This window comes from Girardinichthys multiradiatus, chromosome 13 (genome assembly GCF_021462225.1).
Source record: "Girardinichthys multiradiatus isolate DD_20200921_A chromosome 13, DD_fGirMul_XY1, whole genome shotgun sequence".
Classification (NCBI taxonomy): domain Eukaryota; kingdom Metazoa; phylum Chordata; class Actinopteri; order Cyprinodontiformes; family Goodeidae; genus Girardinichthys; species Girardinichthys multiradiatus.
The window spans coordinates 31,206,214-31,231,866 of NC_061806.1; the positions used below are offsets into that span (position 1 = coordinate 31,206,214).

The window sequence follows — 25,653 nt, forward strand, 5'->3', positions numbered from 1 at the left end:
ACCTGGAAAACCAGTGGGACGTGAGAATTGTGTTTGTAATGACTAATAGCAATACAAGCTTTTAACAATGTATTTGCAATTCAATTCAGTTCAGTTTTATTTATATAGCACCAACTCACGACTGGTCGTCTCAACTTTACAAAATCGATTTCATCAAATATACAGAATCATACATGAACGTGTGGCTGCTCAATTAAATTAAAATTATTAATACAAGTCAATTTATAGACCTCCGACTTTCCAAGACAGACTTCCGACATCAGGGGGGCGTTCTTATTGTCTCTCTAAATGGGAAATAGGAAAGTCAGATTTCCAAGCGTAAATAAAAAAAAAAAAAAAACAAAGCATCAGACTTTGTAAGTTAATCTCACTTTTTACATTGTATTTGATTTTTCCGACTTAAAATTTAGAAATTCCCACTTCTGAGAATAAATCTAAGGCACACTATTTAAAAAAAAAAAAAAAAGCCACGTAGTTTGCTTAAAAAAAATCACCCTTTTTTAATGTTTATTCAACAAGGTATTTTTCTGAGTGCACAATTAGCGTGCACTTAATTGAAATGCAAAAGAGAAACCAACCACACAAACTTGCATGACACAACCAACACACACACACACACACACACACACACACAAACGATGTTCTGTGGCATGCGCCGTAATGACATCTTTAATGGACCAATTAACATTTTACGCTCTTGGTGTGAAAACACACACATGAACTTAAAACATACAGTGTCAGAATGCGCGCAGTTATATTTTTATTGCATAATGCATGAACATGCACAGCCTCACACGCAAACACAGAGAGACACACACGCACAGCTTCATTAATTCATGAGTATCACGCTGGATCTGATCTGAAAGCTGTGAGCACTCCAGCCGGACAGGCTTACCTTTGCCTGGCTCTACCCGGAACCATTATGCAGACAGGAAACTACCATTTTACCGCTAGCAGCAGCAGCAACGGGGGAGCCGTCTTCTACTGAGGGGGACACCTAAAGCAGCTGAGGCGGGGATTGGAGCTGGAAGCCGGGGAGAAAAGCAGGATAACCACGACCGAGACATAAATAAGGAGGACGCGTTGGTTATGAGCGGCAGTGAGCCAGTAGGACTTCGGACTCAGACAATGGTCCTACGGGAGCAGGCCAGCGGTTTTGTTAGCGAGTGAAAAGAAGCAGCAGCCATCCTGGGCCGATGGAGATCCCGGGCCTTTCACGGTGCTTTTCCATGGATGAAGAAAAAGGCCCCGGTGACAGGCAGTAGGGACCCCCTCTTTCAGAACACACGTACTCCCCCATGTCCTCACACTTTTGCCACCGTGTTTCTGGGTGGCTTTTTCCTACCAGGATTCGTATTTTAGAAGGTAAAAACATAAACAAAAGCAGCTTCCAGCAGGACTGACATTAGCTTCGAGAAGCTAACGGCTCTGCTAAGTTTGTAGCATCTATAGCTTCTGACTGGGATACGTCTTGCTCTGAATTGTTTTTGCTTATTTTTTATATAACGTTTAGATAGAATGCAAAACAAACTCTATGGTTGAGTGTTCTGGTTCATACAAATGCGCTGAATTTAGTTTTTCTAGTTTTATCTCTCTATTTTGCGTGAGACCAGCGTTTGTTGCAGTTAACGTTAGCTAGTTGAGAGTATTGACAGATGTTAGCAGGGTTTGTTGACTTATTTGTCTGATGTGACCTCCGATCTGCTTCTCTTTTAAGGTTGTCGAGCTGTGAAATCCTGTTTGGACAGAGTGGGGTATTTCTCCACTCTCTTTAACACCCAGCTGGAGTTTCGGATCTGTGGATTAGCTGGTGAGAAGCAGACAACTCTCATGTAAACAGTCCCATTGCTGCGGATGTAGAATGACATTGTTGCGTTTGTGATTGTCATTGTGCCATTTGGTGAAATACTTGAGGTTTAATGTGTAAAGCGATCAAAAACTAAGCACGTAACTCTATGCATGTTGCAGATATCGCAACAGTTTGTTTTGCAAAGACTGGCGCTTAATCTGCTGCACAGACATGAAAACACACCACAGGCAGAGTGGATGCAAAGGGAGGCTAGTTTCACTGGCACAGTTTTCCCTCTTAACATGCATCAGCTTTAGCTCTGTTAACTGTTTTTATTTTAGTTGTCAGTGGCATATGTTTAATCATCTGTTTTATGTGACTCATATCCTGTAGAATCCTTAGACAAAGCGAAATAATGTCATGTAATAATCAGTGGTAGCACAACCAAAGTTGCCCCTGTGTTAAACCAGGGTCCAGTTTTGAAAATGGCTCTATGAAAATGGTTAACAATGGTCTTGTTTATCAACAGCATCACGTTTTAGGATGCATAAAATGTTTTTATTATTACAGTAAATGTATGACCCTCCCTTTGTTCTATTCTGAACTTCTATAGTGTCTGAACTTCTTGAGTGTCACACTGCAGGGAGACAGCTCAATAGGAAAAATTACATGATTATTCTCAATATACCTTCAAGTGTTCCCCATTTTTCTAATCTTTGCAACCCAGAGTGGTGCCCTGTGATCGGATTTTACAGGCAGCACCTCAAATTGGAATTTCACATCCTGTCTTTATGTGGCCTCAGCTACACAGTTGACCTTTAAAGTTCATTAGTACGGTAAAAATGTGTTTTTGGGTCAAGCTATGAAAAGTACAACGTGATGATTAGTATGAATCAGTAGATCAGCGTGCTCTGCTGCATATACAGACACCTGCACATTTAGACCTTTTTAGTTGGAAACATTATGTTATGCCATCTTCTCACATCATCAACAACCTGAGGGAAAATAATTCATGTTAAGCACAGTCGCTATGACTGAATTTTGCTCCTAATCAATAATTTTAATTCTTAGTAAATTTCCTCATGACATGATCTCCACTCCAGCGAGTGTAGTGAACACTGTTAACATTGTAGTCTTTGCTAATTTGCAGTGCTTATCTTCAGATGGGCCTTTAACAACATAACCCGTTTAAAAGACAGTAAGACTGCCTAGCAAGGTAAAATATCATACATAACATAAAATTTAAGATTACCTTGAAACACACCACAATGAACAAAATAATAATTGTAAAACCATCGTGTGTTCTCCCTGCGTTAGAGGAAATTGCAGCATATTTTTCACGGACATTGTTTGTAACATTTAGACCATTCAGACCTCAAAGAAGAAATGACAGACATTGGTAAAAGCCTCATCGGTGCATAGCTAGTTTCAAAAAGAGTAAAGGCTAGTAATTTGGGTGCGTAGACCTAGGTATTAATTGTGATCTTGTTTGGGAGAATGTTGGATACTGACTCTTCGTGTCTTCACTGATATTTGGGAGATGTTTTGGATACTAACTTGGAAAGCGATGCAGTCGTTGGTGTTAGACGTGTCCGTGTGTAACTTGTTTGCTACAACATTCATCTCTGAATGCTTGTTTATTGTCTTTAATTTAAGACAATAAATGGGCGAGTTGTGTTGCACAACACTTTACAGATTTAAATTTGAAATTTATACCATTGTGAGTGTAGTTCTTTTTATAAGTCGATACTACACTAATATCATTTGTAGGTAACACATCTGGATTGTAAAATCAACATCCGTTTGTGCTGTTAGATATTTTACAGCTGGGATTTAGCATTTAGAGGACCTGCAGAGAAGCTTAAAATCAGTCAAGGAACCATATTCCCTGGATTCCACCTGCAGTTCTGTAAGACACAAGGATTATCTCACATTTCCTGAGCATCCCTCATTCCTTCCATATTTTATTCCGTACACTTCCTCTGCTCCTACAGTTAATACTGCACCCTTTAATTTCAGCTTTTCTGACATTTCTGATTTATGCTGCTGATGCCTATCGACAGCAGGTCATTGCACTTGCTGATTTTAGCACGTTTATGCTGTATTTCACAAAATTCTTTGAGGTAAAATCACTGTGCTGCGAGAGTCTCTACTGTCATTCTGCCAAGCTTCAAACCGAACATGGATGTGACAGCACATACAAGGCTGCTTGACCTCCCTGCTTTTTGTCTCAAGGGAGACGTTTCCATGTCGACTGCTTTGCAGAAGGCTAGAAAAGAGTCAGAAATAATGCTTAACCCTCCTGAGATGGATGTTTTTGTGTGTGTGTGTGTGTTTGTGTTTGTGTGTGTGTCATCCAGAGGAAAAGTCAGGACTAACAGACACGAGCAGATGACTTAAAACATTTACATCAAAGATGTTGCTGTGGAGGAAGAAGGGGTATGCTGTGGTCAGTGATGATTAAAATAATTACTTTCTCAAATTTTCAACCAATTCCAATTTACAAGTAATGTATGGAAGTTTGGTTGTCATCACATATCATCTATGTTATTGCAGAGGATTGCTTAGACGCAATATTTTGTAGGCTGTAAAAGGGATGGGAGTTATAATAATGGTGAACGATTAGAATGTGTTGTTGATCAGCTGAAGCAGAGGGATGACAGTTTTCTGCTCTTAGACACATTCGTTTTTTTTCTTTCAGCTTCATAAACTAGCTTCGATGTTTTAGGAAGGAAACTGCTACTGCTTTAAATGGTTACCATGGTTACATTTAGGATTATTATTTCAAAATTAAAATGGCATTCACATTAACAACACTATACACCTAACATCACAGACGCATTGACACAGATGCAGGCACAAGGCAGTGAAGTAAGGTCGGAATATTTCAACCACCGAAGAGCACAGAGTTTTTAATGTAGCTGTATTTAGTTTTAACTTTTAAGGAGGGTTTTGAAGATAGTTTTGTCCTCACTTTCTGTTGAAGGAAACACCTCGAGTCCTCAGCCTTCAGCAGCTCCTTCCTGCCTGGCAGCTAATGCTAAGTAAGTTCACTTTTAGCCAGATGTTTTAATGGGTGACATGGGTATACCTGTGCATGACAGGTATTAATACGTAATAACAGGAGTCTTATTTTATCAAGCTAGCAAACGTCCTTCTGATCTTCAGTATAAGAGCCTTGAGCATATACACTGCACTCTGGACCTTAGATTTTCGAACCAGTTGAAACAGCTTACAGCTGCTTGTTAAAACAATGGATGTATTGTTGCAACATAAAAAGTAATACAATACACATACTGCGTGAATGTAAATGACGTTTTTGCTGAACTTTAACTGCGATGAAGTTGAGCACAATAGTCATAATACAAAATGTTTATACTATGACATGAATATTCTATAGCGACTACATTTACCTGAATGGTGTCATTTTTAACCTCTTAAAGTATTTAAATGTGTAAGTTTAGTCTTAATATATATTTAATTAGTATTTATTGCACTTCACAGTATTTGGGCAAAATACTGAAAATTGGGCAAACTGATTAAAGTCATTCAGAAATGTGCTTTTACCTTTCTCTGTGCTGTGTTCTTTATAGCTATGTCTTCTATGCATTGAACTCATGATGAAATCCTAATTTTAGAGATAAATGAAACTGTGATGTATGCTTGAGGTGTTGAATATTCCTTGGTTATGTTGTTAAAGCTTTACCTATTCAAGCTCCGCATCCCAATGCTTGATAGCATGTTTTAAAGGAGTAGTTGGTAACTTTTAACTTAAAAAAAAAATACAGATCATTCCTGCATTTGAAAAATTAAGAATAGGATAAGTTATATTTAAAATTATCTTGTGAGTTGATATATTTTGTCAAAATTGTAATCTTTAGGGCAGTCATTTGACTTTACAAACATTTATATCACCTTAGAAGAATTATCCAGATTTAATTAAGGAAACGTTTTCAATGCCTAAATAAAATTATACATTCATCATGGTCGCCACCTATAACAGCAGTAAGATTCCACTTTAGCAGATTTTAAAAGCCTAAATAGGTAGTTATTTGTAAGATTCTCTATCTTAGCTGTATTATCTATAGCTGAAGTTATTTATTGCTCTGACAGGTTGTTTTTTTTATTTGAGTTGGTATGTTTCAAGCTTGAGTTACTAAAAGCAAGAAAAAGTGTATACAGTGTGTGTGTGTGGTTCATCTGATCAGAATCAAAGCACAGAATCACTGATGATATTATTGTGGCTTGTTTTCTTCAGGCTACCCAGAGGTCTCCATTTGAGGACAGAAATCTGTTGAAGAGATGATTGATCCTCCTCTGGAAAAACGAACACACTCCACTCCGTTGGACTACCAGTCAGTTTAAAGAAATGGAACACTTTAAAGCCACACTACGGACCTTTTATGTAATTTAGCAAATTTCCTATTTATGACCCTTTTATATAACTTCCCACCTGAAGCACTTAAAGGCTTCACTCAATAAAAGTAAGCTTAGTGAAACATTTATGAGAGCTAATCAAGCATTAACTGTTGTTGGACTAAAGTGGCTCTTTCAAAGTTTGGGGCTGAAACAGAAGCAGAAGCTACTAAAGGCTCTGCTGGTTTTATAGAAGTAGTGCAAGGTATAGTTCTGTCCTCTGGATATTTTGTCACAGCCATATTGAAAGATGTTTCAGTTCAGCAAGTACCCCATGGACATCTTAGAGATGCTAAGTGGACACCAAGCCCACCAATTTAAAGGCCTTGGGTTGGAACGACAACTGAGCCACCAACAGCAAGTCCAACTGCAGCATCAGCAGCAGCTCCAGCAGCAGCACCAGCCTTCTGCCGACACCTCTGGAAGTCTGTTGTCCGGCCTTGGGCTGGGATCCCTTCAGAGCTCTCGGAGCAATGCCTTTGCTGAATCCTCATCATTATTCGCCAAAATGAGTGCCCCTCCATCCATCTCCCACCAAAGTCAGTCGTCCTCATCGTCCCACAGCTCCAGGAAGTCCAGCAAGATTAACAGCAGTAGTGGCAGTGGGAGTTCCTCATCCGGATATCCCCAGTTTCTGCGGCCTTTTCATCCAGCCGAGGCAGCTCTTGCTCAGGAGCAGCTCCACTCTGGGATGGGACGTTTTGACTTCAGTGGAAGTAGTAGTGGAGGGACTGGGGTTATTGGGGTCACCCCTGCACCACCCCCTCCTTCACTGCATCCAGGTCTCTCTGTACCTCAACCCTCACCTGGTCCGTCTTCGTCTTCACCTTCTTCCTCAACTTCGGCTTCAGCCTCCAACAACCCCTCCGGCAGCACTGCCGTACCCCTGGTCGGCCAGTCTGATCCCCGCAGTCTACACCAACAGTTCAGTTGCATGCTCGCTGCCAACCAGTACTTTTTATCTGGTGTTCCAACAAATAGTAGCCTTGAGCAGTTCCTTGTCCAGCAGGGAACTCACAACCACTTGGGTTTGGGTCTTGGCCAGGGAGCAACTGAATCCAACTCAGCCCTGGCCCCTCCCCCTGCCCTCCACTCCTCTCACAGCCACACCGCTCCCCAGCCCCAACAGCAACAACAGCAGCTGACCGCTCATGCCTTATCTCATCCACACAGCCACACTCACCACCCACACCCCCTCCATCCAGCCCCTCAGCCAGCCCCACTGAGTGGCTTTGATTTTCAGAGCATTCCAGTGCTTTCTTCAAACCAGATAGCATCATTAATGCAGCAAGAGCCGGGGCTTCCCCTCCCCCTGCCCTTGCACCTGTCTCTATCTAAAGAAGATACAACAAAGTCAGGAGACAGCTCGTCTACATCGGCTTCCAGTGGGGGTAGCAGGAGGAAGAAGGCAATGGCAGGTTACCTGCCCCAGAGAAAAGCTGAAAGTAGCAGCCACAGTCAGAGCAGTCACAGCCATAACAGCAGCTCAAGTGGGCACTCTCAGAGCTCCTCCTCAGGCCTCGTAGGAGGGGAATCTGGGAGTGTTGGGCTAAGTGGCATCAGCAGTGAGACACGGCATTCCTCTCTCCTCTCGTCTTCCTCTCAGCAACAGTCCTCTTCCACCGTCTCATCATCCTCATCTTCCTCCACATCTTCAAGTTCCACTTCTGTGCTTGTAGCCAATGGCAGCCAGCAATTGTCCAAATCACAACGTCATAACAGCTCGTCTGGGCAGACCGAACCCGAACCCCTGTACCACTGTGGTGAATGTGGTAAAACCTTCACTCACCTCTCCAGCCTTCGGAGGCATCTCCGGAGCCATGGGTTGACACCAGAAAGCCAAAGCAGGAAGTCAGACTGTAACTCTCCAAGCCCAGAAAGGATATTCTGTTGTGGTGAGTGTGGGAAGAGGTTCAAAAAGAGAGGCCACCTTATCCAGCATAGTGTCACCCACTCAGAAAACCGGCCTTTTGTCTGCAGCATCTGCCAAAAGTCCTTCAACCGCCGGGAGTCACTCACAAGACATGAGAAAATCCATGATGAGAAGCCCTTTCGCTGCCCGGCGTGTGGGCGTTGTTTCCGTGAGAGCACGTCTCTGCTCAACCACGCTGCTTCAGGGGCTTGTGGCAAACCTCCCCGCAGCTCAAAAAACCGGGCCAACAGTGGGGCTAATACAACATCCAACCCAAGCAGCAGTAAAATGGGAAATACTGGAGAGAGTGGGGTAGGGATTTCAAATGATGGGACTGGCATAACAGATAACAAGTATGCAACCGATTATTCCAGAAATCGATACCAGAACCAGGTGCCATACAACAGTGGTGTTGATGACTACAGGCGTTCACAGTCTTCCACTCTCTATTCCTCAGAGAGTACTTTAGGCAATGAACTGAACAGCCAAACTCTCCGAAAGGCCCCTTTAGCTCCAACTCTTCATCCCCATCCTCAGAGCCAGCAGCAGCAGCAGCAGCAGCATCACCACCATCAACAGCAGCAGCAACAACAGCAACAACAGCAGCAGCCCCCACCGCCGCAGCAGCAGCAGCCCCACCTTCCCTTATCCTCCCTGTTAGATGATTCAGAGGATGAGGTCACTAGCAGTGCAATGTCAGCCATTGCTGCTGCCGCCGCTGCTTCTTGCGACATCAACTCAGAAAGTCGAGAAGGAGAAAGGAGAGACATCATTGGAGGTCTGCTGGGGGGGTTGGGGTTTGGTAACATGGGCGGACCATCATCAACTAGCCTAAACGGTTCCACAATGCCTCTGACCCACCCCAGCTTACCTCACACAAAGCCCAGGAGACCACGAAAACCCAGAGAAAAAAGGGACCCAAACACAATCGTGAGAAGGAGGAGGAGTCCGGCCCCTCCAGGGGATGGCTCAGAAAGGCCGTATGGCTGTCAGATCTGTGGCAAGCGCTTTAGAAGGGCGGAGACGCTGAGGCGCCACAACAGGGTTCACACAGGGGAAAAGCCTCACGCATGTGAAGTGTGTGGTAAAATGTTCCGAGAACCTTTTCACCTCACTAAGCATCTGACTGTACACTCCGGTCAAAAGAACTACAAATGCAATCTTTGTGGGAAGTTGTTTGCCTATGCACAGAGCCTTGTTCGGCATGGGAAGTTGCACAGAAAAGGTGAAATTGACAACACTGGCCGGAGAATTAAAGGTGGAGCCGCTGCTGCTGCTATCAGTCAAGTTGCCAACTCTGGAAACTCCGATTACTTCTCATCATGCTCCCAAGAAGAAAAGTCTCCAACATCTGGCACCCCTTCTCAACGGCTTTACACCTGCACAGTTTGTTGGAAGTCATTCCGACACTATTTCCACCTGACGGCACATCAACAGACTGTCCACGGCGGTGGGGTAGGCCTGGAGAAGTCCTTTCGCTGTGAAGTTTGTGGCAAAGCCTTCGCCTACTCCAACAGCCTGGTGCGGCACAAGTTGTCACAACACGGCATTGACCGCAACGGCCAGCGTGTCAACCAGTCTCAACCATCCGGATACTCTCCACTGTTCTACGATTCTGGGTCGGGTTCCAACTACGCTGGATCATCCCACATTCCACAGGGAGTGGCTGAGCAACAACAGCAGCAGCAGCAACAACAACAACAACAACAGCAACAACAGCAACAACAACAGCAACAACAACAACAACAACAGCAGCAACAGATGCAGCACCCTTTTCACTACCGCTCAAAAGACTTCCAAAAGCGTCATGGACAGACAAGAAAGCACAGAAAGAAAAAACGGCGCATAGTAATCCACAGCATCATGAGAGACGGGAAGCTGGTGGGGATTCCGTTGAGTAAAGACACCCGCAGGAAGTTGATGATTCTGAGGAGGAAGAAAGGCAGGTTGCAGGCACACATCAACAGGAAAAAGCTCTTGGCCCAGCTGAGGATGAAGGGGGGAGCGATAAAAGTAAAGTCATGGTGCGGGGGTGCTGTCAAAGTCACAGGACTCACCTCTATGGATGTTCCCCTCAAACGCTTCCCTTGCCCCATCTGTCCCAGTGCCACATATGCCAAACAGGGCTCCCTGCTGGTGCACCATGCCGTCAGACACCCATCGAGAAACTCAGGCCGTCACGCCCGCCTGCGGTGCCAGGTGTGTGGGCGACGCACCACATCATTACACAAAGCCTTGAAGCACAGGGGTCGGCATCTCAAACAAGCTACATTCCAGTGCCACAAATGCCAACACCGTTTCTGGAACCCCTGTCTTTTGGACCGCCACAGGTTCTCCTGCCGGGGGGCGAGCGCTGGCATCGTGGCTGAAAACTGGGAACCGACAAGGATGAGATCACCGTCAGTTAGTGACCACTCTCCAGTCCCACTGACAGTTCCGGGTCTGGTCCTGCCTGAAAGATCAACAGTTCTTACTGAGTACAGTCAGTAAACGCAAACTGTCTTTTTTTTAGACTAGACTGTTTTTTCATGTTTATATTTTATTAAATAATCCAAGAGTTTAGCATGTTTTTAACAAAATGGGGTGAAAAAATGGGGAAGGTTTAGTTCAACTACCAAAATATCCCCACCCCCTTCCCTGGACAAACCTGTAAAACAATCCCAGTACCATAGCAGAGGTGGTTGATAAAATGACTTGGACTTCTAAAGGCCTAAAATCAAAACCACCCAAAGTATCTGCCTTCTCTTCCTGAAAGGTAAAGCAACTAAAGATCACGTGTTTTCTTTTGTAGCATCTTTGAAAATCGTCAGGAACTTGCCATGATTTTCTTTGTCTAAATCCCTTTTGCCGTGTTTGTGCGTAATCAAGAATTGGATGCTTATCATAGGGCTGATATACCAGTTTATTCTTTCTCACATTATTCACAGTTAAAGTGTATAGTCCTCATTTGTTGCTCTGTTTATTACAGTGAACAGACTCACTTTTTAGATGAGATATTTCCCCTGGAAAAAAAAAAAATCTCTTTAGGATCTAATACCAAGTAGCTCATGAAAATGGCACAGCTTCATGCTGGATTTACTGAGAAAGAGTTGAAAGAAACAAGTTTAGCTGACCATGTTTTTATACTGTACACTACTTTTGTTTTTGTTTTTTTAAGGTGTGTGAATAAAACGCAAACACGACTAAAGCTGTTAACTTGTTCAGGACTTGAAAAGGACAACAGAAATAGCGAGTGTACTGTATAATTAGTATTATATTTTATTATATATAAATATAATTTGCTGTTTTTTACTCCCAGTTTTCTTTTATCATGGTTACTATTGTAAGTGTGGGATGGGATGAATTGAGGCTTTGTAAAACGATGTCTATATGTATCAGTGTGATCATTTTGCCCCCTTTTTCCTGAAACCCTGTTTACCTGCTCTTTCATTGCCACAGTCTGGCTCCGTTTTTGGAACAAAACGTGTACACATAGTTCATATTTAGGTCCTGTCCGGAAGTGCTTATCCTTTTTTTTTTTTTCTGTAAAACTAAAACATGTAATATGACTAGATTACTATCCTTTGCCTAAAAGTGAGTTGTTGAAAACCGTTGAATAAAAACCTGAAATATCACTTCTTAAGTTTTATTCCGATGAATGTAACAATCTTCCTAAAAAAGAAAACATGCAGTTTTTACATTTTGTGATTTTATACATTTGTTTTATACTTCATAAGTTGTGGCTTTATTTAGCATTTACTAATGGCATTTCAGAATATCTTTGGAGTAGCTTGACAGTATTTTGATCGAAATAAATCTAAAAGCAACAAATACAAATTTAGCAAGGCTAATGCATTCTTATGCTTTTAAGAAATGTTTTAAAGATTAGAGCTTGGAAGTAGATTGCAAAGTGTCCTAGAGTGAAGCCGACGACTTTCGAAGTTTATTCAGACTTTGTGGACATCATTTAAAAATAGATTTGTATAAATTTGAAGATTACAGAAACCGACTGACATAAGTCTAACTGTACAATAGTATTTTCATTTTATTGCAACTCTCATGTAAGCACGGTAAACTCACAATACTAAAGTACTTTTTTCCACTGAAGTCTTGTATTACAACATTAGTTCACTTTACACATTTCAACGATTGTAGGCCCATCACTAAAACAAACATCCTTCCATTGTCTGCTTGTTTATCCTTGCAGGGGTGGAAAGGAGGGCTGCTGCCCATCTCAAACAATTGCTGGGCAAGAAGTGGGGTACACCCTGGACAAGTCGCCAGTCCATCACAAGGGAACACACACGCTTAAGTGCAATTTAAAGAGACCAATTAACCTAACGGTCATGTTTTCAGAGTGTTGGGGCAAGCCAGAGTACCCAGAAAGAACCCACACATTCTTTGGCAGAACATGCAAATTCAGTACAGACTGGAATTCAAATCCAGGACATTCTTGCTGCAAGGCAACAATGCTGACAACTGTACCACCATGCAACCTAAAAGAAACATGCAAGAAGCGTATTACTGGTTTTTTGTTGTGAACTCAATGAAAACGTAGTACTGCATTACCAAACACCAGCCACTAGATGGTACCGTTTATATATACTCTAAAAATGGCTTCATCCAAGAAATAGAATTTAAATGTAAACGTCTTGTGAAAGTCAAATCAAACATTGTAGTCAAGCTGTTCATGCAAGTTTTTTTCAACAAGGATAAGCAGGTGTTTGTGAAAAGCATGGTAATTTTAGCCTTTTATTCCCTTGTTATGTATACGGTGTGTAACAGCAATATAATTTGACACCGGAAAAACTTGAAGCTGTTTCTAGGAATTGTAATACTAATAGAGCAGCTGCTGCACCTGTTTTATGGGTCGGTCAATTAAATGTTTTAAGAGAGAACAATGGATGAGGTCAAAAACCGCTACAAGCGTTAAACATTTGTTCATATTGGCAAGTGATTCTCCTTAAGGTCATACTATGCAGCATGCAACCTCAGAAGGAAAATACTGAAAAAGAGAAGTATACAACATAAGTCTAAACCAAATTTTTTAAAGATCTACAAAAGTGCCCAAAGTTTAAAGTCCTTTTTAGTATTGTTTTTCCCTATGTTTAACACTACTTTGGATTTTTCTGTGAAGTCATAAAGTGATCGTTTTTATTATTTTAATGTGTTTAACACTTTAGTTTGAGGAAGTCAACAGGCGTGTAAATGTGATCTTTAATTAAGCGTTCAGAAGTAAAAAGCTAAACAAATCTCACGTGGCTGATGCTTGGTTGTGGGTGGAGACTATGACCTATTTTCAACCAATGCAGATCCGAGAATGGCTGCGAGTGACCCAGATTCAGCCAATCGCCGTGCGGCACTGTAGCCAGTAGGCAAAGTTGGGCGCGTGCGAGGAACATGTGATTGTTCGGAGTTGAGAGCGCGAGAGGCGAGCGTTCAAACGTTCCGTTTTTATGAGATTATACGGGATTTAACGGATTTTTATGCAGCTACTGTAAAACACAACCGTTAAAATCTGTAGTTGTTGTAGTCATTTTAGACTGCATTTTGCCACGTTTAATGTTCCAGACCCTATTATTCCACGTATGTGAAGTGGCTGCATCTGTTTCTGTTTTCTCTGACCCTTCATTGTGGATACAAATATTCACTTAAAGGCACCGAGGTGGACAAATTAAAAGCAAACGTGGAAGAATTTCCCCCGTGCGTTTGATTCATGATATATTCTCAGTCCGCGGGTGTTTACCTGCTGTTTATTTGACAGCGTGAGAAAGGAGTGTAGGGGCGGAGTAAAAAAATCAGCTTAGGGACCCGACGTTTGGAGCGCAACCATCCCAGCAAACACTCGCTATTGGCTGGAACTTCAAGGAGGCGCCATGTTTATGTTAATAGTGTTGCATTCGAGGAAAACTGGCGAATAAAATACAAGGTACTTGCTGTTAAATGGGAAACAACTAAAAAACATCATGTAAAGTTAACTAATGTTATAAGTTGTATTCTTAACTTATATTATCGTTTTTAAAATAAAGTAAAATGTGTTACAATGTTTTCCTTTTTTTTTGTTTTGCCTTTTAAAGATTAGGCTACTGTTTAATTTCCACTCATGATATTTAGATCAGATAATTTACCTGGCAGATAATTATTATTAAAAGGCAATGCTGCATCTGCATGTAGTAGCTAACCAGTATAAAGTATGTGTTTGAATATTAAAAATAAATCAGGTTTATTTGGGGTAATTTTTAATGTTGAAGCTGTTAAATGTTCACCATTGTGCAGAATTCCTGGTTTGACTTTTGTGCTTTAATGAGACCTGAATTTCACTTTAGGACCACTTTTAAGGTGGTGTTAATTATTGTTTATTTAGGTTTTCTAAAATGTATCTTTAAAACATTAAAAACACAAGTGAAATGTTAATGTTTAGTAGCCAAAAACAGCTCATCTTACATTGTTTAGATGGTTTCTAAGAAGGATGTTTCATAGTTCTATTTTTAACTAAACTATGATTTTTTTCCCATACAACTGGCCTCTCTGATTGATGGTTGTTTGTAATGCACCACTCGCTTTGTTTTACTTTCCAAAAGAGAGTAAAACAATACTAATAAATAGTATATACAGGATGTTTTCATCATTTTTGATATGCATGAAGGGCATTTTGGATATTGAACCTTCTCAAGGACATCTGACTTGCTCAGTTGGAATTTTGAGAAGACTTTCTGTTCTTTTTTTTTGACTGGGAAATGTAAAAATCCAACCTCCAAGTACAAATAGAATGTAAAATCAGACAAAGAAACTGCAGCTTTCAACAACTAGTCCAGGTTAGCTTAATTATACTTTTTTACCCTAATTAACAACAAATTTCATCTCAGGCACTTTAAAATACAAACAAGTTCTATCCTTATCCAGTTATATATATATAACTGGATAAGGATAGAACCTGCAACCCAATCAACCCAGTATAAATACTATAAAAACCAATTCAGGATTATTTACACCCTGACAGGCAAAAGTGTTATTTACCACCTTGGCCGTGTACGTGAAGGCACAGCAGCACATAGGGGGTGTGGCTTGCGCTATGGGCGTGGCCAATGTATGCAAACGATCCACGCCTTCGAGCGCCTTTCCCCCGTGAGCGGTGACGTGACGCGAGCGGCCCGTGTTGGTTCCAGCTGACAGGCGGAGGGAGAAAAGCGAAAACCGAGAAGAAATGCGCGAGTGTGTGTGCGCGCGTGAAGGTGAGAGAGGGAGGGAGCGCGAGAGAGAGAGGAAAATAAGAGCCCTCATCTAGCTGGCTCTCACCACTACTGGATTTTATTATTTTTTCTTTAGGGGGGATCTCTTTATTTCTTCCATCGGATCATTTCTATTATACTCAACCTCAGATCTGATGGATTATTCCGCCTTGGAGACTTGCCACCCCCGATTCTTCATATTCTGCTGATTCTAATCATCTTTCTCTGTTCAGTACATGGGACTACAGTCAGTCGCCTTCTCTTCTGCTTTTATTATTACTGTCGCCGTTTGTTGCTCCCATCTGGAGGGAATTTTTGTGCAATCTGTCGAGCTGACAGCCGAGCCGGACCGGTTTTATATCCACACGCTCAGAAAGGACTTGGATCAGTCGTTTATAAGTGCGGCGCTGCTTGTTTCGAAAGAAAAGCGGTGACAGCAACTCCTAGGGGATGAATTAAACCTGCCTAGCATGCTGCCATTTTGGAGATAAATCCACCCCCCTGTTTTTAAAATCTCATTCCTTTTTGCACATCTTACATGAGCCGAGGGGAGAGCGGGATTTCAATTGAGGATCTCACGCACGTCTCACCTGTCCGCGCACCATTTTTACGGCGCGCACGTTAACTACAATCTCAGAGTGGTTTATTTTGTTCTTCAGCTCCAACTCTGCAGGTTGCTCCGCTTCACCTCCCTCCACATATCCCCTTCTCCTCCTCCTTATTTCCCCTAGAAGTTATGTCAAGGCCTCTCACACAGCTCTTGCCGCCGGATCTCCCTGCAGGGGCCACTAGTCCGCAGTTTGGGGCCAGCAACCCGGCTGGAAGTGGCCCCCAAGGCGGACACCTGACCTCCATGACCAACCTGAAGTCCCTGCTCCAGCTGCCAATCAAGGCCGACCAAAGGGTCACCAAGGACTGCTGCGAGATGAAGGGTGAGTGGGTGCACGTGTATGCGTGTGAGAACAGAGGAGGGGTTCCTAAAGGCATGGAAAGTCTCTTAAAGGGAAACACCTCAACAGAGAACCAGTGCTGGGATATCGTACAGAAATAATACGTTAATGCACAGAAAGTTCCAAAACACCTTTTAGTGATACCTGAATGTAATGTGATGCATTTTATATTTGTGGATTTAAATAAATCCAACGCAAGTGTGATACAAAAGAAAAAAATATATAATATTGAGTATTTCTGAGTAGAAACCATGTAACAGCCAAAAAACACCGTGTAATAAAATTCCCAAGCAATTTACAAAATGTACTTTTTTGAACTAAATTAGTTTATTTCAAACGAATGTTTAAGATAATTTTGCTTAGCTGGTCTGGCCTTCCATGTTAAAAAGAACCAAAAAAGGAGATGATCATAAAACGTTACCGAATCATTTTGAATTTATTCTAAGGCGGTGGTGTGTAACACTTTTCCCTGACATCTATTGCCAAAATGTACAGTTGTCTTTTTTTTGTTTGTTTTTTTTTTTGCAACCGCTTCCTCAAGGTTATAAGGAGCTCAACTTGCTAGCAAGTTTGATTTTTAGCATTAGAGCTGTTGCTAGAATTAAATTTGCTAGCAAGTTTGATTTTTAGCAATTGTACGTTCGCTAAACTAGCTCAGGAACTCGAGTCTCATAAATAGTCTCTCTTGTAATTGGGGAAGAGGGGGTGAGCAGTCAACTGTAGATTATTAGAGTAAATAATATGCACAGATAACAGGATTTTGTTTATATTTGAATGTTAATTTTTTTTTGCTATCATCAAGTAAGAACTGAAGTGAGCCAAAGACTGCAGCTCTGATAAAGATATGCATATTTTTCCTGTGAAAGGGTGTTTGATTTATTAGCCAGGAAGGTTGGCAGACGTTGGCTATTAATGGGTCATAACAATCGGATAATTTTTACTCTAGCTTCAATATAATGAGCACAGAGATATCACACTATGCTTTGTACTTATGACTTTGGTTCTTTGTCCATTGAGCTCACATCGCTACAACACCTTTCCGCTCTTCAAAATAAGCACTTCCTGTTTTATTTTTCAGAAATTCAACATTAACTGGTTTCTAACTCCTTTTGTGAATTTTCTTTGAGCATCAGTTAATGTTGTTGCAGTTGAACCGTTATTGAAAGTTGCATTTACAAACTAACAGGGTTTGTTAAAACTTAAATAATTCAAGTGGCATTAAATACTCCCCCAAGTTCAATTTTTAAAGTGCACATTTTACTTCTCTGCAGAAAGCATGGAGATTTGAAAAGAGCAAAAAGAAACTTTGATGCGTTAGCTTATATTTTATTTGGGATTTTATTAATTTAAAATCTACTTTCTTCAAATATTAAAATAATATGTTATGAATTTGGATTATGGATAATATGTTATGGACATTTAACATTTGTCAACATTCTTCGCAGATTTGGAAAATAATCACTTGGTTGAGCCTGGATCTGAAATGCAGGCATTAATCATTACAGAGACTCTTACAGAAATATTCTGGGGGATTATTTATGGGAGTATGCATGTGTGTGTGCATGTGACTGAGTGGGTATGTGTGATTGTAAAATACAGAGGAGCTGCTTACTCAACACACTCACATGCATACTGGTTTCCCTTCAGCCCTCCTTCTGCAGGCCTGCTGGATTTTTTAACACCTTTGTTTTGTATTTGGTGGTGAAATGCACTGATCTAGAGTAGAATAGAGTAGGGGGAAAAAAGAGCGGTTGTTTTTGTTGAGTCTGATTCTCCTGACTGTTCAAACAGAGGTCACAGAGAGGAATTGAATTATTTCCTGTCCACCAGCTGCCATACAAAATATTAACCAGGCAGCCTCTTCTTCCTCTCTGGCTGTAGAGATGTCATAACTCCCAGTCAGCTGCTAAAACACACACACATGCACACACACACGATACAGTGACTTTTTGAGCATTGATTTACGTTGATCCCTAGATCATTCCTGTAACTTCTTTTGCAAACATCCCAACTCTTTTAAAACACCAAAAACTGTTTTGTTTAGCGCTAGGCCAACAAACCTGTCCTCTTTGGAGCTGTGACTTTCCGCAAAACAAGTCCTTACAAGAATAGAGAAAACCGAGCACACGTTAATGGAGAAAAATAAAAGAATGTGTGATTTGGCGACCCCTGGTGGTTTGTTGGTGCAGCAGCCGCCCTCTCCTCCTGATTTTTTCCCTCTATGCTTGAGGAGGAGGATGATGGTGAGCACAGCTGACAGGCTCTCCGTGGAGCCAGAAAGCATCTCAAAGGTTTCCGCTACCCTCGCTGTCATTGTGCGCAGTATTCTCTGCTAATAGGTGATGCGTTCAGGGGGAAAACGAAGAAGGATTTTTTTTCCGTTTGCCTCTGGTTCATGTTACCTTTCCCTTTCCACCATTCAGAGTGGATGCTTCTCCTTTGCTCTACTGTGTTTTTATCCCCCCCCTGGCTAGCTTTGTTTGACGCCTTCGCAAACACCCACTCCATCTCACACATTTCTCTCCCTCTCTCTCACACATCTTTGAGTTTTTCCTCTGTCTTGCTCTCTTCTTGTCTAATCCCTCTGTCTTTCACTCCAAGGAGTCCCTCTGCTCATTTACATGTTCTCAGGGTTTGTTTTCCTCTTTTCCGTCTCCTCACTGTGGCTCCTTTTTCAAAGTCATTCATCTCTTCTGCCATTCTTGTATTTTAAATCCCGTCTCTTGAATGCCTTACTTAGATTTATATAAATCATATATCTTTCCTGTCTCTTATCCATTCTTTCTGCTGTACTGAACTCAATTCATGCCCTGGTGCACTTAAATGACTTGAGTTTAAAGTGTTACCATCCCTTAAACAGTGCCACCTTGCACATATTCCTATCATCCATTTGTCCTCCGTACTTGTATATCTTTCATCCTGATCAATCTTACAGATATCTACTGGTGTTTTGTAATGTTGGTTTGAATTATTTTCTCACTTTCTTAATAGATTGTGTGAGGTGACAACAGCTTCCTAAAGCTGTTTACAGTACACAAGCAATCACTGATTTGTTAATTTTATTCTTAAAACCATTAAAGCTTTTGTTGTAAAACGACCCTGACCTTCTAGAGAACACATTGTAATACAGATGCACTGAAAAGTATTGAATTTTTTAAATCGCTACTTTTTCCAGATTCTTCCAGTAAACTACAAACTACCTCATGGGGTTATGAAAGCTGAATAGTAAGATAAAAACACGGTGTGATTTAACCGTAGGAGACAATGTAAGTGCACATTTTCTATTAGCAACATCATTTCCAATCATTCATGAAACCAATCATTCTAGACAAAACTAGAATACAAAATTTCATGACTTTACAAACTCAGTGTGATCATAAACTGACACACCAAACATTTTTTGTTAAGGATATCTTTAAAAGCAGGAATGTCCTCCTTGTATTTTCATTATTTAACTGTTCAGAGTTCAGGACTTGCCTCTGACATAAGATGGGATGTTAAGAGTTTGCCGGTGTTTTAAATTGTATTCTTTGATTGCTTGCTCTAAATTATTAATTCATATTAAGTCATGAAAATTCCTCTAAAAACATTTACTTCTCATAAAATTTGCCAATCACACCTTTTATTGTAATGACATTCAGCCTTTTATGCCATCAATTATAGCACTGTGAAAAAGTTTTAAACCACCCCTGCCATTTCTTCATATCCTCAGTCCAAGCTGTCAGATGGTATTTGATTGTTTTGAGCATTTTTAAAGTTTTTGGCTCATCACAATTGGAAATGAACAGACTGAAAAAATGTTGCTGGTGCAATGAGTCTATTTTAGTTTCAACATTTTAATAGTAGTTTCGGAGTCAGGCAACAGGAAAAAATGGATCCATTCTGCCTTGTATCAACAATTGAGACTGCTTGTGGTGGGTCTAATGGTGTGAAGGATATTCTCTTATCTCACTTGAGGAGATCTGTACATTGCAGTAATGCTGCTGACCATATCCATCCCTTTATGAATAGAATGTACCCATCTTCTGCTGGCTACTTCCAGCAGGATAGTGCACAGAGCTCAAACCATTTCAAACCGTTTCTTGAACATTTCCACTCGTCTTGGAATGGGAGATCCACATCTTGGCTGTGCAGCTGACAAATGTGCATCAAATGTGTGACACTATCATGTCAAAATGGACCAAATATCTCTGAGGAATATTTCTCTCACATTGTTCAAGCAATGCCACAAAGAATTAAGGTAGCTATGAAGCCAAAGTGGGGTCCAACGTGGTACTAGCAAATTGCACCTTATAATAGAGATGGTGAGTGTGTGCTAAATATCACTATAATTACTCCTTTAAAAAAGTCTGACTCCTTAGAACCAAAATATAAAGAAATAAGAGATTACTCAATCATTTGGAAATTTGGAATAAATACCATAACAGACCAATATAAAACATGCAAAACTCCCTTTTTCTTTTGTCCTGGCAGTTTGTTACCATGCTCTTGGTGACATGTTTTTTCTCTCTGCTCTGTGAAATAATTCATGGCAATTCTGAGAAATCAGGCAGGTGGTAAGATACTGCTGTGGAGAGATTAGTATGAACAAAGTGGCCTCTGTCCTCTCTCCCTCCGTCTGTCTGTCCCTCCACAGCTGTTTTCATGCTGTTTTCACTCACGTGTTGAAGCTGTTCAGTTCTTGGCCGCTGTGAGACTTTTCCACAGTGACTCTATCCCGCACCATTTTCTGCCGCCCTCTTACAGGCTTCTTTCATTATTTTACAAGCTTTATAACTTTGTCTGCCATTTATTGAGTATGGAGTGGTAGCATTGCCATTCTTTAGAATAATATTAGCACAGAATCTTTAAATGACATCATTGCTCCAACTGCTTATTTACGGACTCATTTTAGTTGCCACCCCTGTGTAATGTGAATGATTTCCTTTTTTGTTGTGATGGTTTATTGATGCGGTGAGCTCACATCTATCTTTCCATCAGTCTCGCTGCCTCTCTGTGGGGTCAAAGTTTTAGACGCCTTTCAATGACTACAGCTAAGTGCTTTATGGAGAGTGAAAGAGAAAAAAACATTAGTGGCAGCACATATATCAACTGGTGGATGTACTGTTAGATTTTCTTGTCTAGGAGTGGTACATTAGCTGTGGAAAGTCTGCACAGAAAATGAGATCATGATAAATAATTTCATAACTTTTTCCACATACATTTTGACATGTACCATGTACAATTCAGCTGAAAGAAAAAAAAAACAGAAGAAAAATTAACAAACAAATAAATAAACACAAGATTCGCAACAACACAGTTGCTTAAATGCGTGCACACTCTTAAAGGTTCAGTCACCTTTTGGTTTAATTTCAGAAGTCAGTCTTCTTTGATAGGGATATATTGGCATTTTGACTTGGCAATATTTTTATGACATTTATATTTATACATTCCATATAATATTTTTTTTTATTTCAGGACCATGGACAGTGTATGTGAATGAAGCCATATGTTGCCAAAGTCAAATTTTGGGCTAAGGCAGCTTTAAAACCCCCAGCAGCCTGGTGTAAAGTGCCAAAACATTTAGGTCTGCCGTTTTCCTGCAGTACCACAATTATAGATTTTTGTAGAATTATTATTACTATTATTATTTGCATCTGGTGGCTTAACACATCAGACATGTGTTGCAATATTAAATGCTAACTGATGGGTTGAAAATCGGAAAATGCAAACAGGTCCCTTATTGATTCCTTTATTGTCTTTTCTTAGCAAAATCTTTAGTTATGACCAGAAATGTACAGCAACGGGAGACCAGACATTATCATTTTGAAATATTCTGATTAAAGTCTTGAAGTTTGAGCCTTCATAACTTGGTGAGTTTAGGTCCCAGGAGGATGAGACACATATGGTTTGCCTTTTCTTAGCAAAATCCTGAAGGAGGGCCCTATTTTAAATTTGTGGTACAAATCTGTACATTGTCATCTTTTATAAGTGTTTTATAAGTGAACAAATCAAGCAGAAGAGCAAAATATGATTGGATCATGTCGGTATGATGTTTTTTAGTTGAACTTAGATATGTGATTAAATCAGAGACTGAAAGGCTTAGCTGTGTGATCTAATGTGTCATTGCAGTGCTCTACCCACTAAACATCAAACCTGTAAAGTGCTTTATTTTTCTCCTTTTTAAAATGCTGTAATTACGATCTTTTATCCGGGACTGTAAAGCATTCTTATTACAACTATAGCTGTTCTGTTGATGGAAAGATGAAGCTGTGAAATGAAATGACATTTTACTGCATTGCTTTGACCGGCCTTTGTTTAGTGCTTAATTGAAACATCAATACATCATTGCACATCGTAGTTAGAGTGCAATTTAAGAGGGATAAACTAATTACCTCTCAGTGGAGGAGATAATCAGGTCTTTGCCTTTGCAACTGGAGCCTCCATTAAACATATTCAGGGTCTAGTTACCCCATTTCCATATTTCCAACATCATAGTTTTAAGTTGTTTCACCTTGTCAGAATAGAGCTGATTTTGACATTCTATTTTACTGAATAAACCCCAGGAGCATAAAACAGAGACTAAATAATTTTCCTGACCTTGTATTGTCAATCACAGTCCATTTCAGTGTGCTGTTTGTTTTATGAAATGTCCTTTCTTCATTTCCTCCAGACAAAGACAAACCCCAGGACTCTGACGAGGACTCGCTGGGCATCAACAACGGAGTGCCCGGCGGGGCAGGAGGAACCCCAGGCTCTGGCCCTCTGCGACCCAACTCCCAGTCCGCCTTCCTGGGCCCACTGCTGTGGGAAAGGACCCTTCCGTGTGATGGAGGCCTCTTCCAGCTGCAGTACATGGACCTGGAGGAGTTCCTGACTGAGAACGGGATGGGGATGCACAGTAACGGGCCTAGCTCAACCAGCGCCCAAATACCCTCCCAGGTGAGATTATGACACAGGAAACAAAGGTAGTTGGGCCATAGCAACTACCGTAGTATAAATATGACATGATACAGAGGCTTGTTTTTCCTAGTAACACCTCAACATAGGAAAGACAGTTGAACATGCCATTCAAGTAAGGCATATGTGTGTTGATCTCCAAATCTTACTCTATAATATATGCAAAAAGCACTAGTGTGGAATCGGTTTCTCCTCAGCAAGTCCTGGTAATCTTGCAAGAATGCCTTGTATCATAAGCTTTTTGCACCTTTTCTACTAGTCCTTATTCAGCCCGATTCCACGCGGCTTTACTTGCTTTTCAATTAGTAATGGTTACGTGGAACTGTTACTATTTTTAGTACCTGGTCAGATGCGGTTCCAAGCGAGCAGATGCATGCTGAAAACGTGACATCAGAAGACTGTCAGTCATCGATTGGGTAGTGTTACTAGTCACAGCATACATATTATAATAACGAATTCATATATTTAACCATTAAATCATTGTACGTTGGCCTTCTTGTGTAGCAAGCTAGCATTAGGTAGCATTAACTTAACCTCAAAAGTCTTCTAGCTTGTACCTTCCAGTTTGAAACCGCTCCATATCTTCCCTCTGTCTCCTGTACTGATCCAGAGTGCTTTGTTTTGCTGCCCTCAACCTTCTCTGGCTCTTTGTTTTCACTATGAGACTGACTGCGGCCATAGACTGTGCAGCAGTCAAGGCTATTGTTGTGTTTGTGTCACTACAAATCACATCACGTTACCTTTTCGGACTGTGGGGCTGCCTTGCTATTGATGATCCTGCCCGTAGTGAGTAATGGAAAACAAAACAAACCATGTAGAACTGACCCAAACTGAGGTAAATAGAGTAGGTACTAATGGAAAAGGGCTCAGTGAAATTGGCCAGGACATATGGCTAAATCAACACAAAAATGGTTCAGCAGACATAGTATTAACCTGTATGGTCATATTAGCCCCCATGCCTAAGTCCTATAGAAAGCCGTGGGGTGAACTAAAGATAGGAGCCCTACCAGAGAGGGCAGACGACTCCTGAATGATCTAGAGATTATGCAAAGAGGTGCTGATCTTGTAGCCCATTACACCACCTAATAAAATCACCTTCTGCTAAGACAGCTGAACTTTTTTCATTCAGACATGAAGCTGATCATGATGATGAACAGTTTTTACTTTTTAAATATTTACAGTTTTAAGTTTGCTGCATTATCTATATATCAGAACAGTTAGCACCCCTCTCTCTTTATTTTAGCAAATCAGCTTGATATCAGTTTGATATGTTGGATTAAAAACAGTGCTATGGATTCCTGCAGCATGACAGTGACACTTCTGTCAAATCTAAAACACTGCAGGTTCAAATCCCAAGTGGCATGCATAATGATGCTTCAAAGGCTAATGTTTACATGTCGCAGCTACAGCTTTCCTCGTCACATGCACGCAGAGCAGCTGTTCACAGTCAACATCCTCTGCAGTGTCAGATCTTCTCACTTATCTGTCAAATCTGCAAAGTGTTTCCTTAAGTCACAATGTGTCATAACAGGATCAGATCCAAGCATACGCTATGTTGATCCTTAATGCAAGTCTGAAGTCATTCCTGCTTTCTTTACATATTCGTATTATTTAAAGCAAACTTCTCCAGGCTTTCTGTAGTTCTTTTATTGCAACTTTTGTTCCTTTGTTTGTTTTTACAATTTCTCTTACTTGACCACTTGGTCTCATTCTTTTTCTTGACATTATGATAAATACTTAAGATATGTAACTCGGTTTGACAGTCAAAGCTCCAACAAGGTAATTCCCATTGAGCTATTGGCTGAAAACTTTGCATACAGTAGATAATCAACTGTATGATGCATTTCCTAGGTCAGATCTTTGCTGGTCTTTTCCCTTTTTTTCCTAAAAATATGACGTTCAGAAAATTCTAGTAGTATTTACTTTTTTAGCCCTAGCACTTGTTTTTTTCCCTCCATTGGTCAACTTTGCAGTTTTTTTTTTTGTTTAGTTTGTTTTTTGTACAAAAACTGGGCGACCTGCTGCTTCAGTCAGGCAAAAAGACTGAACAGAAAATAAGTGAAGAACCATCAAAAGTTCAACAAAAATTTATCAAGACTACTTTGAAAGATGGGCTGCACGGTGGCGCAGTTGGTAGCACTGTTGCCTTGCAGCAAGAAGGTCCTGGGTTCAATTCCCAACCGGGGGTCTTTCTGCATGGAGTTTGCATGTTCTCCCCATGCATGCGTGGGTTCTCACCGGGTACTCCGGCTTCCTCCCACAGTCCAAATACATGCCTGTTAGGTTAATTGGTCACTCTAAAATTGTCCTTAGGTGTATGAATGAGTGTGTGCATGGTTGTTTGTGTGTTGCCCTGCGATGGACTGGCGACCTGTCCAGGGTGTACCCCGCCTCTCGCCCATAGACTGCTGGAGATAGGCACCAGCTCCCCCGTGACCC

At 41.0% G+C, this 25,653-nt stretch overlaps 2 protein-coding genes across 7 annotated transcripts in view; both read left to right on the plus strand.

Moving 5' to 3' along the window:
* The first annotated feature begins 821 nt into the window (after positions 1–821).
* On the plus strand, positions 822–11,731 carry LOC124879431. Of its 6 annotated transcripts, none has more exons than XM_047384001.1 (3): positions 1,318–1,365; positions 1,718–1,810; positions 6,048–11,731. In XM_047384001.1, the coding sequence occupies exon 3, from the start codon at positions 6,456–6,458 to the stop codon at positions 10,605–10,607; it is 4,152 nt and encodes a 1,383-aa protein (XP_047239957.1). In that variant the 5' UTR covers positions 1,318–1,365; positions 1,718–1,810; positions 6,048–6,455; the 3' UTR covers positions 10,608–11,731. The 6 variants fall into 6 exon arrangements, with proteins under 6 accessions (XP_047239961.1, XP_047239957.1, XP_047239959.1 ...); XM_047384003.1 differs by lacking the exon at positions 1,318–1,365 and adding an exon at positions 4,776–4,833; XM_047384004.1 differs by lacking the exons at positions 1,318–1,365; positions 1,718–1,810 and adding exons at positions 4,150–4,238; positions 4,776–4,833.
* Positions 11,732–15,231: 3,500 nt separating this feature from the next.
* Positions 15,232–25,653, plus strand: part of dbpa (D site albumin promoter binding protein a) — a 41,054-nt gene continuing 30,632 nt past the window's right edge. The window contains exons 1-2 of the mRNA XM_047384006.1: positions 15,232–16,257; positions 22,928–23,196. Coding sequence (XP_047239962.1) covers positions 16,062–16,257; positions 22,928–23,196 — 465 coding nt within the window. The 5' untranslated portion in view covers positions 15,232–16,061. The remainder of the gene's footprint in view (positions 16,258–22,927; positions 23,197–25,653) is intronic.

Bases quoted from the DNA above. Each gene is read 5' to 3' on its own strand.
- LOC124879431 (XM_047384005.1), top strand. From the start codon at position 6,456: ATGTTTCAGTTCAGCAAGTACCCCATGGACATCTTAGAGATGCTAAGT.